The following is a 14,723-nucleotide window of genomic DNA, read 5'->3' as shown; positions in this document are numbered from 1 at the left end:
AAAGTTGGTAGCATCATTCCATTCCGATGATGATGCTACCAACTCCTTATCATTTTGGATATAATTTATTTGTGAGTTAAGAACATCTTCGGGGCGCCTGGGTGGCTCAGTCGGTTAAGCGACTGCCTTCGGCTCAGGTCATGATCCTGGAGTCCCGGGATCGAGTCCCGCATCGGGCTCCCTGCTCGGCGGGGAGTCTGCTTCTCCCTCTGACCCTCCTCCCTCTCATGCTCTCTGTCTCTCATTCTCTCTCAAATAAATAAATAAAATCTTTAAAAAAAAAAAAAAAGAACATCTTCAATGTTCATCTTAGCTTTTTCCATTTATAGAGCTGAAATGTCCAAATTCCTTTCACAAGGGAATATTTATAGTGTACTCTTAATGACTGAGCCACCCAGGCGCCCTATAGTGTACTCTATTGTTAGTATATTTTCAATCTCCAGAGTAGGTAAAATGATGTATAATGTAAAGTAATTTGAAAAGCCAGAATAATGTCCTTCGGTTTTATTTCTCTAAGTTAGTTTTCAGCCCCAATCACCCTCTCTTTCCTAAAACTAACTTCCAAGTAAATAGTGAGTTTGAATTTATGGTAAGAAGGGAAATTAAATTGCTCAAAGGATACCAGTGAGTTCCTCTTCCCCATCCCCTCCCTGGTTATCAATGCACAAACAAACAAAAAACAACCCTCCCTACAATGAATATAGAGTTTCAGTTTTGCAAGATGAACGAGTTCTAGGGATCGATTGCATTATAAGGAGCATATAGTTAACACCCCTATGCTGTACTCTTAAAAATGGTTAAGATGATAAATTTATGTTATTTGTTTCTTACCACAATTTTCAAAATGGTTAGATATTAATGAAGAAAAACAAAAACAACCTTCCCTATCCTTTCCTTGATGCCTAAATTCTTCCCTGGGTACTCTCCTGGACTCTTAATATAAAATTCCGGAGTCGCTTGACAGTGTATCTTGAAAGAGTTTAACTATTCTTCTTATATAATTCTATCACAAAGGAGCAAGTGCAGAATATGCAAAGATGTAGCTTCAAGATAGCTAATTCCAGCATTCTTCCTAATAGTAAAACATCGTAATGAACATGAATGTCTAACTGTATGGAATTGGTTATGAAAATCATGGTATATTCATGCATTAAAGCAAATTTGGTCATTCAACAATAAATATAGCTCTACATTTGCCTACATGGAAGTTCAGTTATCATATATAGGTTAAGAGAAACTAAGCCGAATTTTTACTCGAATGTATAATATGATACTTTTTTATTTTAAATATTTATATATGCCTAAGCACATAGTACATGTGAACAGTTTGAAAGGTTTATGCATCAGCATGTTTTAGTTATCTCTTAGTGTTGACATCTTAGATATTTATAATATTTTGTTCCTTTGTGCTTATTTGTATCTTCAATTTTTTCTATAATTCTATTTTAGTGTACTTAAAACTGAAAGTGATACTTAGGAGGTAAATCTGAAAGACTTTATGGTTAATTAGATCAGAGAGGGATAGTGGATGGTGTCATCTGTTGAAAATTGAGAAGAAACGGTAGGTTTCCCTGGGGAAATAAAATAAATTCAGTTTGGGCATTTTGTATTTGAAATGCCTCCCAGTTGAAATGTCTCTTGAATAGGTAATGTCTATACCATCAGAAGAGACGCTGAAACCAGAGAATGAAGATGAGGGGTTTATTCAGCTGAAACTGTCTGTGTGAATGGACTTGTCCTCTGAGAGCTCATGGCATGGAAGCTATACCCACTCTTTCCAGAAAAATACACAGATAATCACGATGTTTTCGAGGTAGAATTAGGACCTTCACAGACACCCCTCCACAGGAGCTTATCTTGAAAACATTATCTGGATGCAGTGATCCCAGTTTAAAAATTCTTGTCACATCACATATTCTCTATTTTATACCTCAGGAAAATGAGGCCCACATCGATCATGTGAGTTGCTTGAGGTGGGTTTAGCTGATGCACGCCCTGTATTAAAATCCATGTCCTCTGACTCTCAAACATTATATTCCCAAATAATTACATTTTGGCCCTGAGAGTGTATATTTTTTAATTTTTAAATTAAAGCTCGTGCTCGTGCTCCCTCTCTCTCTCTGACAAATAAATAGATAAAAATCTTAAAAAATAAAAAAATACAACACAGCCCTGGAAAATGTCACAAAGCTTATAGCATCTACTGGAAAGTAGCTTTAAAAGTTTCTGTTCTCATTGCTGTTACTGAACTGAAACTTCCCAGTGAGACACAGAAGGAAAACTGTCCTAATTGAATTCCTAGGCAGGTGGATGTCTACCTTTTCTCGAAAGTAGTTTTGTGGTCGTCGTGACTGTTGTTTTCAGTTCTGTGAATTAATTTGCATTCATACCCTTGCCTTGATAGCCCTTGAGATTTCAGTTCCCAATCCATAAAACTCATACAGCATATGCTCCTACCTAGTACCACTCAGGGCTTATTTCTCTTTTAATCCTAGGGGACCACTTTTGGCCAATTGAATCTGTTTCTCCATCTGACTTACCCTAAATCTTCTCAAATGGATTGGCCTTAAAGTTTTATCTGATTGAGGGGTCTCGGGTGGGGAGAAAAAGAGAGAGAGCGAACTTTTGAAAGCCGTATAAAAACAAAAGAAGAAAGACCCTGCATAGTATGAGTTCAGCTTCTCTTTTTTCTTAGATAATCGTGTATTTGAGTCCTTCACACGGACTAGCTAATGTAGAAAAACCAAGTCACGCTTCCTTGCTGCCTCTCATTTTCAGGCACAGAGGGGATGCTGGTTTTCTTAATGACCAGCAAGTAGTCCTTCGTTTTCTTAATCCATGTCGTTGTTGGAAGCTGTCATTATAATTTCCCTTTCATGCCTAGGGTCTGTATGCCGACATTCAAGGGAAAGATGCTGAGTTGAAGTTTCCCTTTGCTTTCTGTGTCCCGTCCCAGGAGCAGGCTTCTTGGGTTTGCCAATGTGATGACAACATGGTTCAGAGACTAGAGACAGACTTCAAGATGACCCTCCAGCAGCAGAGCACCCTGGAACAGTGGGCCGCATGGCTTGACAACGTGATGATGCAGGCGCTAAAGCCCTACGAGGGAAGGCCCAGTTTTCCTAAAGCTGCCAGGCAATTCCTGCTAAAATGGTCTTTCTACAGGTACTGTCTCGCTCTTTCCTAAGCTTTATTTATTGCACATGTTCTGCAAATAGGTGTGCGTGCCTCTCAGACAGAAGGAAAAGAAAAGAGTGGAGACTTTGTTTGGAAACTCCCCGTTGCGATTACCTGCAGCCCACCTCGGTGATTCCAGCATTGTGGAATTGTACCAGGAGGTTTATGGGAATAAACTCCGTTAGGGAAACAAAGCCTCTTGCTCGAAGCCCTGGAGCTTTCAGGTGGGAGCCTTTCAGGTGCCAGTCTAGGTGATGTGATCTGCAATAGTCAGAAAAGAGCCCAGCGCCCTCCCTCTTACAAATGTACATTATTTGGGCTTCTTTCGTGAAGACTTAACCCCACTCTCCTCTTGATTCGCTAGTGCGGGTGATTTGCAAACTGTGGTCGCTAGACCAGGAGCATCACTTTCACTTGGAAACCGTATTACAAAAGGGAATTGTCAGGCCCCTCCCCCAAATCTACCAGAATCAGAAACTGCAGAGGTTGAGCCCAGCGATCTGTGCTTTTAAAGAAGCCTTTTAGGTGATGGTGACGCATGCTCAGAACCATCTAGTTCATTTCTTAATTTTATCAGCTACAACTGTTTTCAAACCTAGCTGTACATTAGAATTAGTGTAAAAACAATAAAAATCATAGGAACCTCCCCAAACCCTATGGATTCAAAGTCTTGGTGGGTGGGCAGTAGTGATTAGGAATAGAGGTAATCAGAAATTTTGTCTTCAGAAAGCTTCCTTATGGTGATTCTAATGCATAGCCAGTTTAAGAACCAATAATCTAGTAAACAGTACAATATGAATCCCTCACTGACTAAAATAATATAGATATAAGTGTATGTTTTTATCAACATGGAACCTGGAAGAGAAAGCCTTTCAGGTGACATGATAGATGATATCAAAGGTCGGGATGAGTTGTTGACCATAGGTCTGTCCCAAGGGTTAAAAACAGAGCCTGTGTACCTAGGCTTATATACCATATATATATAGGATGAAATTGAGAGATGGGGTTTCATTTCATAATATGAATTAGATAAGTTATATTTTTGACCCTGCAGTTTTTTCTTGTGGTGGGTATTCGGTTTTTTTGCTTCTTTGGATGAAGGTGTCCCCACTGACTCAGGCGTAAAGGCTGTATGTATTTTGGGGTGTAGGTAGTTCCTAATTTAGATCGTGTGCAGCCATGCACCTATCAGAAAGTAGTGACCACAGGACATTTGGCATGGCGGCTGTGGGCACATTATGGTCATCATCTAGACCTCAGTGAGTCCAGAGCTAGTTGTGTGGAGAGAAGGTCTATGAATAAGTCATGGAGTTTAGGAACTTGTTAACCCAGAAACCCAAACTGTAAGATTTCCATCTTCTTTTGACCGCCTTACGAAGATGGAACCAGAGATCTTTTAATTATGATGATAGCTGCTTTGGTTTTTATTGTGATTTCTTTCTTTCTGCTGATTTTACTTGATTTCATCCAATTCTTATTTCTTAAGCTGAAGGAGAGCTCCAGCTCCACTCTATAAGCTTAGAGTTAATTTCATCTTACATAATGGTTTTCTGATGTCTCGCCCAGGGTCAGATGCGGTGAAGGAAAGCCTGCCTGCTTTGTATTACTGTTGCTGTGTTTTTGTTTTTGGGCTGGAGTACTTCCACAGTTCTGTCTCTCCTATATTTGATACTTATAGCCCACGGGATTTGAGAAGGGCCTTACTGAAATGCCGCCTGACTCAGTGACCCCCCTCGTATGCTGCAGTGCTAGGTTTAGATTTGGGTGTAAGCGAGGAAGATGTTAACGAGAGATGTAGGTTTTCCCTGGATGTGTGGGGAAGATTTGGAAAACATTGTCACAGTGTCTCAAAGAAGCCAAAGCAACAGTAGGGGTAATAGTAAGAATTCAGAATTTTAATTTGGGAACATTTCTTAAGAAGATTTCAGATATTTTCCCATTTGCTTCTCAGCAAGTCATACAGATGGTATATATATTTCATGAATGATCAACGAAACCAAAGTTATACAAGCTGCTTGTTCCAAAACCTATATGGCCAAAAGCAGCACGCATTCTCTATATCCGAAAATGCAAGGTGTTGGTTTTTTTTTTTTCTCCTTCTTAGTGCTTGCTTATGTTGCTATGTCAGACTTGCCCTTACTCCTTCCTGTGGGTTTTTTTTCCCTATATTTAGTTGATATCGTTTTAGAAATATACCCCTAGAGCCTCCATCTCCGCAGAGATCTGTTGCAAGTATCTTGAAAGGAGAGAAAATTACTTACTTGTATTTCTTGTTCTCTGCAGATATACAAACCCGGTAGATCATCACTTGCCTGCCCTCTGTCCTCCCTGAGTCGGGGATAATTAGCTTGTTATTATTAGATGCTATTATGGTTATTATTTTCATTTCAAAAAGACTCAAAGGCAGATCATTCACGACCACAGAAGGAAAGGCATATTCAGACAGATGCATACCTCCTGCTGGTAGGAAAAGTCCAGAGCTTAGAAACAGAAGAGGCTTTTAAAATCTGAACTGTTTTTTACTGAGGCATAAGAACATTTTGGGTAATGAAAACTGCATTCACAAACTATCAGAGAGGCGGAACTACAGAGGTGTTGTTTTGTTTTTTTTTTTTTTCCCCACGGTTCTGGCATTGTAATAAGAATTTGGCGGTCACATACACAGACCCTTCGTGTTCTGAAGCCAGGTGCTCTCATAATTTCTAAAATTCTGTGTACGTGTTTACATGCATACAAAAGAGAAATGGGCTGGCAGAGAATTGTGACAGTAGTTGACACCCTGTTTCAGACAGGCTCTGCTCCAAAGGGGGGTCTCTCCTGGCCTAACCTGGCTTTGAATGACTCCGGTTGGCTCCCTGGGAGGTGGGAAAAAATATTACCACCTTTCTTGGGCAGACATGGAGAAGTTATGTGGGCCATTTCTCAGCTTGTGTGTTTTGTGGTTAACAGAACAGAACATTCCTCAGAGCCACCCTGAGGGTCACCCAAATATCCCATTTTTAAAGAACAAGACTTACAGCTTTGATACAGTGACTTGAAAGGGGGTACAGGGAATGTAGTTTTCCTACAACTGGATGATTTATAAATCTTCCAGAAAGTAATGTTCTTTTGGAGTAGACTGTAAGCACTGTTTGAAAAGAAAGTTTGCATGGGGGGCACAGGTATGACGCTGTCCCCTTTCTTCTTAGGAAGGGTGTGACATATCCCCAGATACACAAAGAGGTGGACTGAGTATCATTTGTCAGGGTATATGTTTCAGCTTCCAGACCCTAGTTATAAAGATGAATACACAAAGGGTCTCTCATCTGTTATAAAATCATTAACTTGAGAACTCTGATTTTAAAAGAAGTTGAGTTTATGGTAACTTAGCAACATGAAATCCAGTGGAGTCTGTTTTGCAACATATCTTACAGAAGTCTGAATTAGACAAAAAGTTTCCAATTAAACCGTTAATTGTGTCATTTAATACTTGGCTTGTAGGGCAAAGGCCCAACATAGAGAAGATACTAAAGGGGACATAGCATTAATCATGCAATTCAACTGATGCTTTTCTAAACCTATAACAGTCATTTCATGGCATGCTTATCAGTATTTTGTAAAAAATAACTAGGGATTATAACGGAAGGTCAGCAGATTTTTGTTTTGTTTTCCAACAGATTTTGGTATTACGTGTGTGTTTTATGCTGAAATAAGATGATTGCCTGTCTAAAAGTTTCCAAAACACTCAGAATAAAAACCAAGGCTTTGTCACGGCCTACAAGACCCGAGCTCGTTGTGTCTTCTTCTCTTTGCTCCCTGTCTTCCAGCCGCACAAGCCTCCTGGCTGTTCTTTGAACATATCAAGGGTGGTTCTGCCTCAGAGTCCTTCCGTTTGCTCTCGCTTCTGCCGGGAAAGCTCCCATGTTCACATGGCTCACTTCAACCCAGTTTCCACTCAGTTATATCCCCTTTTCAGAAAGAGTTTACCTGACAGCCTCACTTAAATTGCCTGCCCCCATCACTCTCTGACCGCTTTCCCTGGTTTATTTTTTTCCATAGGATTTATCACGACCTCACTTTATATATATATATTTTAAAGATTTTATTTATTTGTTTGAGAGACTGAGATAGAGCATGAGCGGGGGAGGGTCAGAGGGAGAAGCAGACTCCCTGCCGAGCAGGGAGCCCGATGCGGGACTCGATCGCAGGACTCCAGGATCATGACCTGAGCCGAAGGCAGTCGCTTAACCAACTGAGCCACCCAGGCGCCCGACCTCACTTTATATTTTATATCTACTTGTGTTTTTTTCTCAACCGTTTCTCTTACTACAGTGTGAGTTCTGTTGATACCAGAATTTCCTCTGACTTGTTCTGGAACAAGACCCTGGCACAGAGTAGGAATGCAGTAAACCTCTATTGAGTGGATGAATGTAAATTCTCTTGGAAAAAAACAATGGGCTCTGCATATGTCTATAGTAAATGTCAGAAAGCTACTCAGTATGAATACTTTCCTTAGTCATTAACATGATTTCAGAGTTTTTCTATCTTAGGGGAAATATAAAGGCCTAAAACTTGAACTTAAAAAAATATGTATGTAATTCATCCTATATCTGTGGTATTTATCTCTGCAAAGATTTATTGACGTTCAACTGACCCAGAATTGTTTCTTTATATTTATAATGTCATCTATTCAAATAAACATATTTTAGGGGCGCCTGGGTGGCTCAGTTGGTTAAACGTCTGCCTTCGGCTCAGGTCATGATCCAGGGTCCTGGGATCGAGCCCTGTATCGGGCTCCCTGCTCAGTGGGGAGTCGGCTTCTCCCTCTGCCCCTCCGCTCTGCTGTTGCTCTCTCTGTGGCTCTCTCCCTTTCTCTCTCAAATAAATAAATAAAATCTTTAAAAAAATTTTTTTAAAAATAAACATTTTTTAAATGAAATGAGTATGTGCTCACTTTAGAAAATCTGCAAAATATTACAAATAACAAGGAAGGGCACTGGCTGCCTCAGTCGGTAAAGCCTGCTACTCTTGATCTGGGGGTGGTAAGTTTGAGCCCCACGTTGGGTGTAGAAATTACTTAAAAATAAAATCTTTTTTTATTTTATTTTTTTAAAAGATTTTATTTATTTATTTGAGAGAGAGAGAGAGCATGAATGAGGGGAGGGGCAGAGGGAGAGAACATCCAAGCAGACTCCCGCTGAGCAAGGAGCCCAACGTGGGGCTTGATCCCACAACCCATGAGATCAGGACCTCAGCCGAAACCAAGAGTTGAACGCTTAACTGACTGAACCACCCAGGCGCCCCCAAAAATGAAATCTTTAAAAAAAATATTAAGGAGGGGTGCCTGGGTGGCTCAGTCGTTAGGCGTCTGCCTTCGGCTCAGGTCATGATCCCAGGGTTCTGGGATCGAGTCCCACATCGGGCTCCTTGCTCGGCAGGAAGCCTGCTTCTCCCTCTCCCACTCCCCTTGCTTGTGTTCCTGCTCTCGCTGTCTCTCTCTGTCAAATAAATAAATAAAATCTTTTAAAACATAAAAAATTAAAAAAATATATTAAGGAATAAACTTAGAGCATTCATAATTTTAATACCCGGAAATAACCACTGGTAAATTGTTGGCGTTTTTTTTTTTTTTATGTGATATAAAATTGGAATCCAGTTGTTTACCATAGTTTATCATCTGTGTCTTTCTTTCCCTTAGCATTTTTCTTTTTTTTTTTAAAGATTTTATTTATTTATTTGAGAGAGAGAGAATGAGAGAGAGCACATGAGAGAGGGGAGGGTCAGAGGGAGAAGCAGGCTCCCCGCTGAGCAGGGAGCCCGATGCGGGACTTGATCCAGGGACTCCAGGATCATGACCTGAGCCGAAGGCAGTCGCTTAACCAACTGAGCCACCCAGGTGCCCCTTCCCTTAGCATTTTTCACTTAACATTATATCCTAAGCATTTCTTGTCACTAAACATCTTCAGAAACATAACTTTCAATGTCTTCACAATATTCAATATTACGTGTGTATCTTACACATTATTTAAACACTACCTTTTCCCCTTATTCTTAAGCATTTAGGTGGTTTTTGGCATTGTGATACAATGATAAAAAATACTGTAATCTTTGCATGAAATTGCCCCTGTATCTTCAGACACATTCTGGTAAAAATGTTTGAACTTTTTAAAGTGACTAACACTGTATTAATGAAGTGTGCGATCTCAGTGCTAATACTAATAAATTCCCATTTACTTAAGGGTAGGATTTTCTTTTTAAACTACAAGACAGGGGCGCCTGGGTGGCTCAGTTGGTTAAGCGACTGCCTTCGGCTCAGGTCATGATCCTGGAGTCCCGGGATCGAGCCCCGCATCGGGCTCCCTGCTCTGCGGGAAGCCTGCTTCTCCCTCTCCCCTCCCCCTGCTTGTGTTCCCTCTCTCACTGTGTCTTTCTCTGTCAAATACATAAATAAAATCTTAAAAAAATAAATAAATAAACTACAAGACAGTTGTTCTATTAAAGAGACTCCTATATATCTTACTTCTTTAACTTGACATAGTATCAAAGACAACTTTCTTTTTTTTTTTTTTTTAAGATTTTATTTATTTATTTGAGAGAGAGAGCATGAGAGGGGGAGGGTCAGAGGGAGAAGCAGACTCCCTGCCGAGCAGGGAGCCCGATGTGGGACTCGATCCCGGGACTCCAGGATCATGACCTGAGCAGAAGGCAGTCGCTTAACCAACTGAGCCACCCAGGCGCCCCTCAAAGACAACTTTCTGTGTTACTCCCTTTATGTCCGGTTTTTCCTCATTTCTCTAAACTGCTGCATACAGTTCATATATGAACGAGCCATAATTTGTAATTTGTTTAATTACCATGGACTGATTGATGGATATTTGGCTTTCCCTCCTAGTTTCTCACAGGTATAAATATTGCTACAATTAAAACGTATCTTTGTTCATTTGTGTAAATTTATAGAATTAGAATTGCTAGGTCAAAGGTTTTCTGCATTTTTTTTTTTAAGATTTATTTATTTATTTATTTATTTATTTGACAGAGAGAGACACAGCAAGAGCAGTAACACAAGCAGGGGGAGTGGGAGAGGAAGCAGGCTTCCCGCGGAGCAGGGAGCCCGATGCGGGACTCGATCCCAGGACCCTGGGATCATGACCTGAGCCAAAGGCAGACGCTTAACGACTGAGCCACCCAGGCGCCCCGTGCATTTTTAATTTTGATAAATATTGCCAAATTTCCCTTCACAACAAAAGTTTCATGAACTTACACTTGTAGAAATAGTAAATGAGAGTTATTTTCCCATCTTCTCTGTAACACTGGACCTCCTCATCTCTTACAGTATGATAAATGATATATGGTGTTTTACTTCAATTTGCAATTTTTAAAATTTTGAATAATATTACTCATATTTTTGGCTGTTTGTTAGCCATTTGTCTTCTCTGGACTATATTATAAATATTTGCTGTCTTCAACAGAGATGCAATTAGGAGCAAATATTCTGGTTCTGTCTGACTTGATTTTTCAAAATTATTTACTTCATATGATCAAGTTTGGATCAGTATAGGTAAAAATGTTATGCAACATATTATTATTTTCATGTTGTGTTTGCTTTTGCTCTTTTAAGTAGAGTTTCTCTTTTAAGATTTTTCCATAGAAAAATAATTGTTTAATTTCAGATATATAGAATTTTATATCTGTTTATAGAATTATAAAAAGAATTTTACATGTGTGGCATATGAATGAAAGAATCTGTTTTTAGTAATTCACTTACAGAGTTCTACACTAAGGTGTTTGAGTCTAAGGAATTATTCACTAGAACTACTGTGTATGATAATGAATATATTATTAACTCTAATATATGTAGTACTGTGGTAATGGATAATTTTTTAAATACCAGTATAATTAACATACAGTGTTATATTAGCTTCAGGTCTAAATATAGTAATACAGTAATTCTATACATTACTCAGGGCTCATCATGATTAGTGTGCTCTTAATCCCCATTACCTATTTCACCCATCCTCCCCGCTCATCTCCCCTCCAAAAAACCATCAGTTTGTTCTCTATAATTAAAAGTCTGTTTTTTGGTTTGTCTCTCTTTTTTTTTTCCTTTGTTTTGTTTCTTAAATTCCACATATGAGTGAAATCATACGTCATTTGTCTTTCTCTGACTGACATTTCACTTAGCAATATAGTCTCTAGATCAGACATGTCATTGCAAACGGCAAGATTTCATTCTTTTTATGACTGAATAACATTCCAATGTGTGTATATAGATAGATAGATAGATATAGATAGATAGATATCACATCTTCTTTATCCATTCCTTTATCGATGGATGGACACTTGGTGCTTCCATAATTGAGCTATTGTAAATAATGTAATAAACATAGGGGTGCATATATCTTTTCAAGTTAGTATTTTTATATTCTTTGGGTAAATACCCAGTAGTGGGATTACTGGATCATCTAGTAATTCTATTTGTAATTTTTTGAGGAACCTCCATACTGTTTTCCTCAGTGGCTGCACCAGTTTGCATTCCCACCAACAGTGCACGAGGGTTCCTTTCTCTCCACATCTTTCCCAACACTTGTTATTTCTTGTGTTTTGATTTTAGCCATTCTGATAGATGTGAGGTGGTATCTCATTGTGGATTTGATTTGTATTTCCCTGATGATGAGTGATATTGAGCATCTTTTCATGTGTCCGTTGGCCATCTGGATGTCTTCTTTGCAGAAATGTCTGTTTGTATCTTCTGCCTATGTTTTAATTGGATTGTTGTGTTTTGTGTGTGTGTGTGTGTGTCTGTGTTGAATTGTTTAAGTTCTTTATATATTTTGGATACTAACCCTTTATTGGATATGTCATTTGCAAATATCTTCTCCCATTCGGTAGGTTGTCTTTCAGTTTTGTTTTTTTTTTTATTGTTTCCTTTACTGTGCAGAAGCTTTTTATTTTGATGTAGTCCCAATAGTTTATTTTTGCTTTTGTTTCCCTTGCCTCAGGAGACATATAGAAAAATGTTACTATGGCCAATGTCAAAGAAATTAGTAATGGGTAGTTTTCTTTGTTGTTGTTGTTGTGGTTTAAATTTTTATTGTTATGTTAATCACCATACGTTACATCATTAGTTTTAGATGAAGTGTTCCATGATTCATTGTTTGTGCATAACACCCAGTGCTCCATGCAGAACGTGCCCTCTTTAATACCTATCACCAGGCTAACTCATCCTCCCACCCCCCCCCCCTCTAGAACCGTCAGTTTGTTTTTCAGAGTCCATTGTCTCTCATGGTTCATCTCCCCCTCCAATTCCCCCCCTTCATTCTTCCCCTCCTGCTATCTTCTTTTTTTTTTTTCTTAACATATATTGCATTATTTGTTTCAGAGGTACAGATCTGTGATTCAACAGTCTTGCACAATTCACAGCGCTTACCAGAGCACATACCCTCCCCAATGTCTATCACCCAGTCACCCCATCCCTCCCCCCCCACCCCCCCACTCTAGCAACCCTCAGTTTGTTTCCTGAGATTAAGAATTCCTCATATCAGTGAGGTCATATGATACATGTCTTTCTCTGATTGCCTTATTTTGCTCAGCGTAATACCCTCCAGTTCCATCCACATTGCAAATGGCAAGATCTCATTCCTTTTGATGGCTGCATAATATTCCATTGTATATATATACCACATCTTCTTTATCCATTCATCTGTCAATGGACATCTTGGCTCTTTCCACAATTTGGCTATTGTGGATGTTGCTGCTATAAACATTGGGGTGCATGTACTCCTTCAGATCCCTACATTTGTATCTTTGGGGTAAATACCCAGTAGTGCAATTGCAGGATCGTATGGTAGCTCTATTTTCAACTTTTTGAGGAAAGTCCATACTGTTTTCCAGAGTGGCTGCACCAGCTTGCATTCCCACCAACAGTGTAGGAGGGTTCCCCTTTCTCCATATCCCCGCCAACATCTGTGGTTTCCTGACTTGTTAATTTTAGCCATTCTGACTGGTGGGAGTTGGTATCTCATTGAGGTTTTGATTTGGATTTCCCTGATGCTGAGCGACATTGAGCACTTTTTCATGTGTCTGTTGGCCATTTGGATGTCTCCTTTGGAAAAATGTCTGTTCATGTCTTCTGCCCATTTCTTGATTGGATTCTTTGTTCTTTGGGTGTTGAGTTTGATAAGTTCTTTATAGATTTTGGATAATAGGTAAGGGAAGCAAGGGCAAAAATGAACTATTGGGACTTCATCAAGATAAAAAGCTTTTGCACACGGGATGCCTGGGTGGCTCAGTTGGTTAAGCGACTGCCTTCGGCTCAGGTCATGATCCTGGAATCCCGGGATCGAGTCCTGCATCGGGCTCCCTGCTCGGTGGGGAGTCTGCTTCTCCCTCTCCTGCTCCCCCCTCTTGTGCTCATTCTCTCAAATAAATAAATAAAATCTTAAAAAAAAAAAAAAAAAGCTTTTGCACAGCAAAAGAAACAGTCAACAAAACCAAAAGACAACCGACAGAATGGGAGAAGATATTTGCAAGTAATGTGTAGTTTTCTTAAGAGCTCACATACGTTATCTCATTTGACCCCCATACTAACCTTGAACCTTAAAATGTTGAATGGCATGCTTACAACTAAGATCACATTGTGGTTACATGAGTCTGTCTCACTCTAAACTCCTGCTTTTTCTTTTTCTTTTTAATAAATAAATCCACAAATGAGAGGTCCCCTGCCATCATCATATAATAACCTCCTGTTCTTGCTGCTATAACCAACTGAGAAGGAGAAGCTCATCTTCTCCTGTTCTGTATATTATAATTATAACCACTTATATTTAAGTAGTGGTCTGTTCATTCATAAGTTTATTTCACATCCTTGAAATAATCATGTAAGTTAGGTAAGACCAAAAAATGTAGCTTTTATTTTCACCCAAGAAGAAAAACAATCTCAGGGAAATGATTTGTTTGAACTCAACAGTGAATTAACAAAGAGCCAGAATCAGAATGTAGGGTTTAGAGTTTCAGATGTACCATGATCATCTGCTGCTTGCCAAACCAAATGTATAGAATTTGATATATTAATAGCCTCTACATAAATAAAGTTGACAATGAAACAGACAACAGAAGTACAGTCTTTTTCCATCTGCCTGACATTTTATAATTCTTCATTGCGAAACAGGCTTTAGGAATGTCAGCCTATCCATTTATGAGATTCTGTCTCTTCCACCTATCTGAGACTATAATGGCTGTTCTAGTTCTCCTAGGCCAGAAATCTCTAGAAAAGACCACGAAATGAGAATTATAAGAAACACACACATACACACACACACACATCCACTCTGACTCTACAAGTTAGAAATATTAAGGAGGTTTGAAGTACATGGACAAGCTCCAAGACCGGCACATCTTCAGTGAGAAAAGAATTTTATTTAGGACTGCTTTCCATTTTAAATATAATAGAGTATATTGTTAGTATTAATAATATCATTCATATTTTGGTATCATATTTTATAAATTCACATTTTTTCAAAGATATGCATTTCTTAGTTTAGTTTATTGTACTTATTTCTAATGGAAAA

The 14,723-nt window shown here is 39.1% G+C and overlaps 1 protein-coding gene across 1 annotated transcript in view; it reads left to right on the top strand.

The window, feature by feature from the left end:
* The window catches only part of RFX3 (regulatory factor X3), a 236,731-nt gene that overhangs the window by 199,215 nt on the left and 22,793 nt on the right, over positions 1–14,723 (top strand). The window contains exon 14 of the mRNA XM_035029136.1: positions 2,957–3,165. Coding sequence (XP_034885027.1) covers positions 2,957–3,165 — 209 coding nt within the window. The remainder of the gene's footprint in view (positions 1–2,956; positions 3,166–14,723) is intronic.

This window comes from Mirounga leonina, unplaced genomic scaffold (assembly GCF_011800145.1).
Source record: "Mirounga leonina isolate KUSES-001 unplaced genomic scaffold, KU_Mleo_1.0 Mir_224, whole genome shotgun sequence".
In the NCBI taxonomy this organism is placed as follows: domain Eukaryota; kingdom Metazoa; phylum Chordata; class Mammalia; order Carnivora; family Phocidae; genus Mirounga; species Mirounga leonina.
The sequence above is the reverse complement of the archived record's forward strand: the minus strand, read 5'-3'. Positions and strand labels throughout refer to the sequence as shown.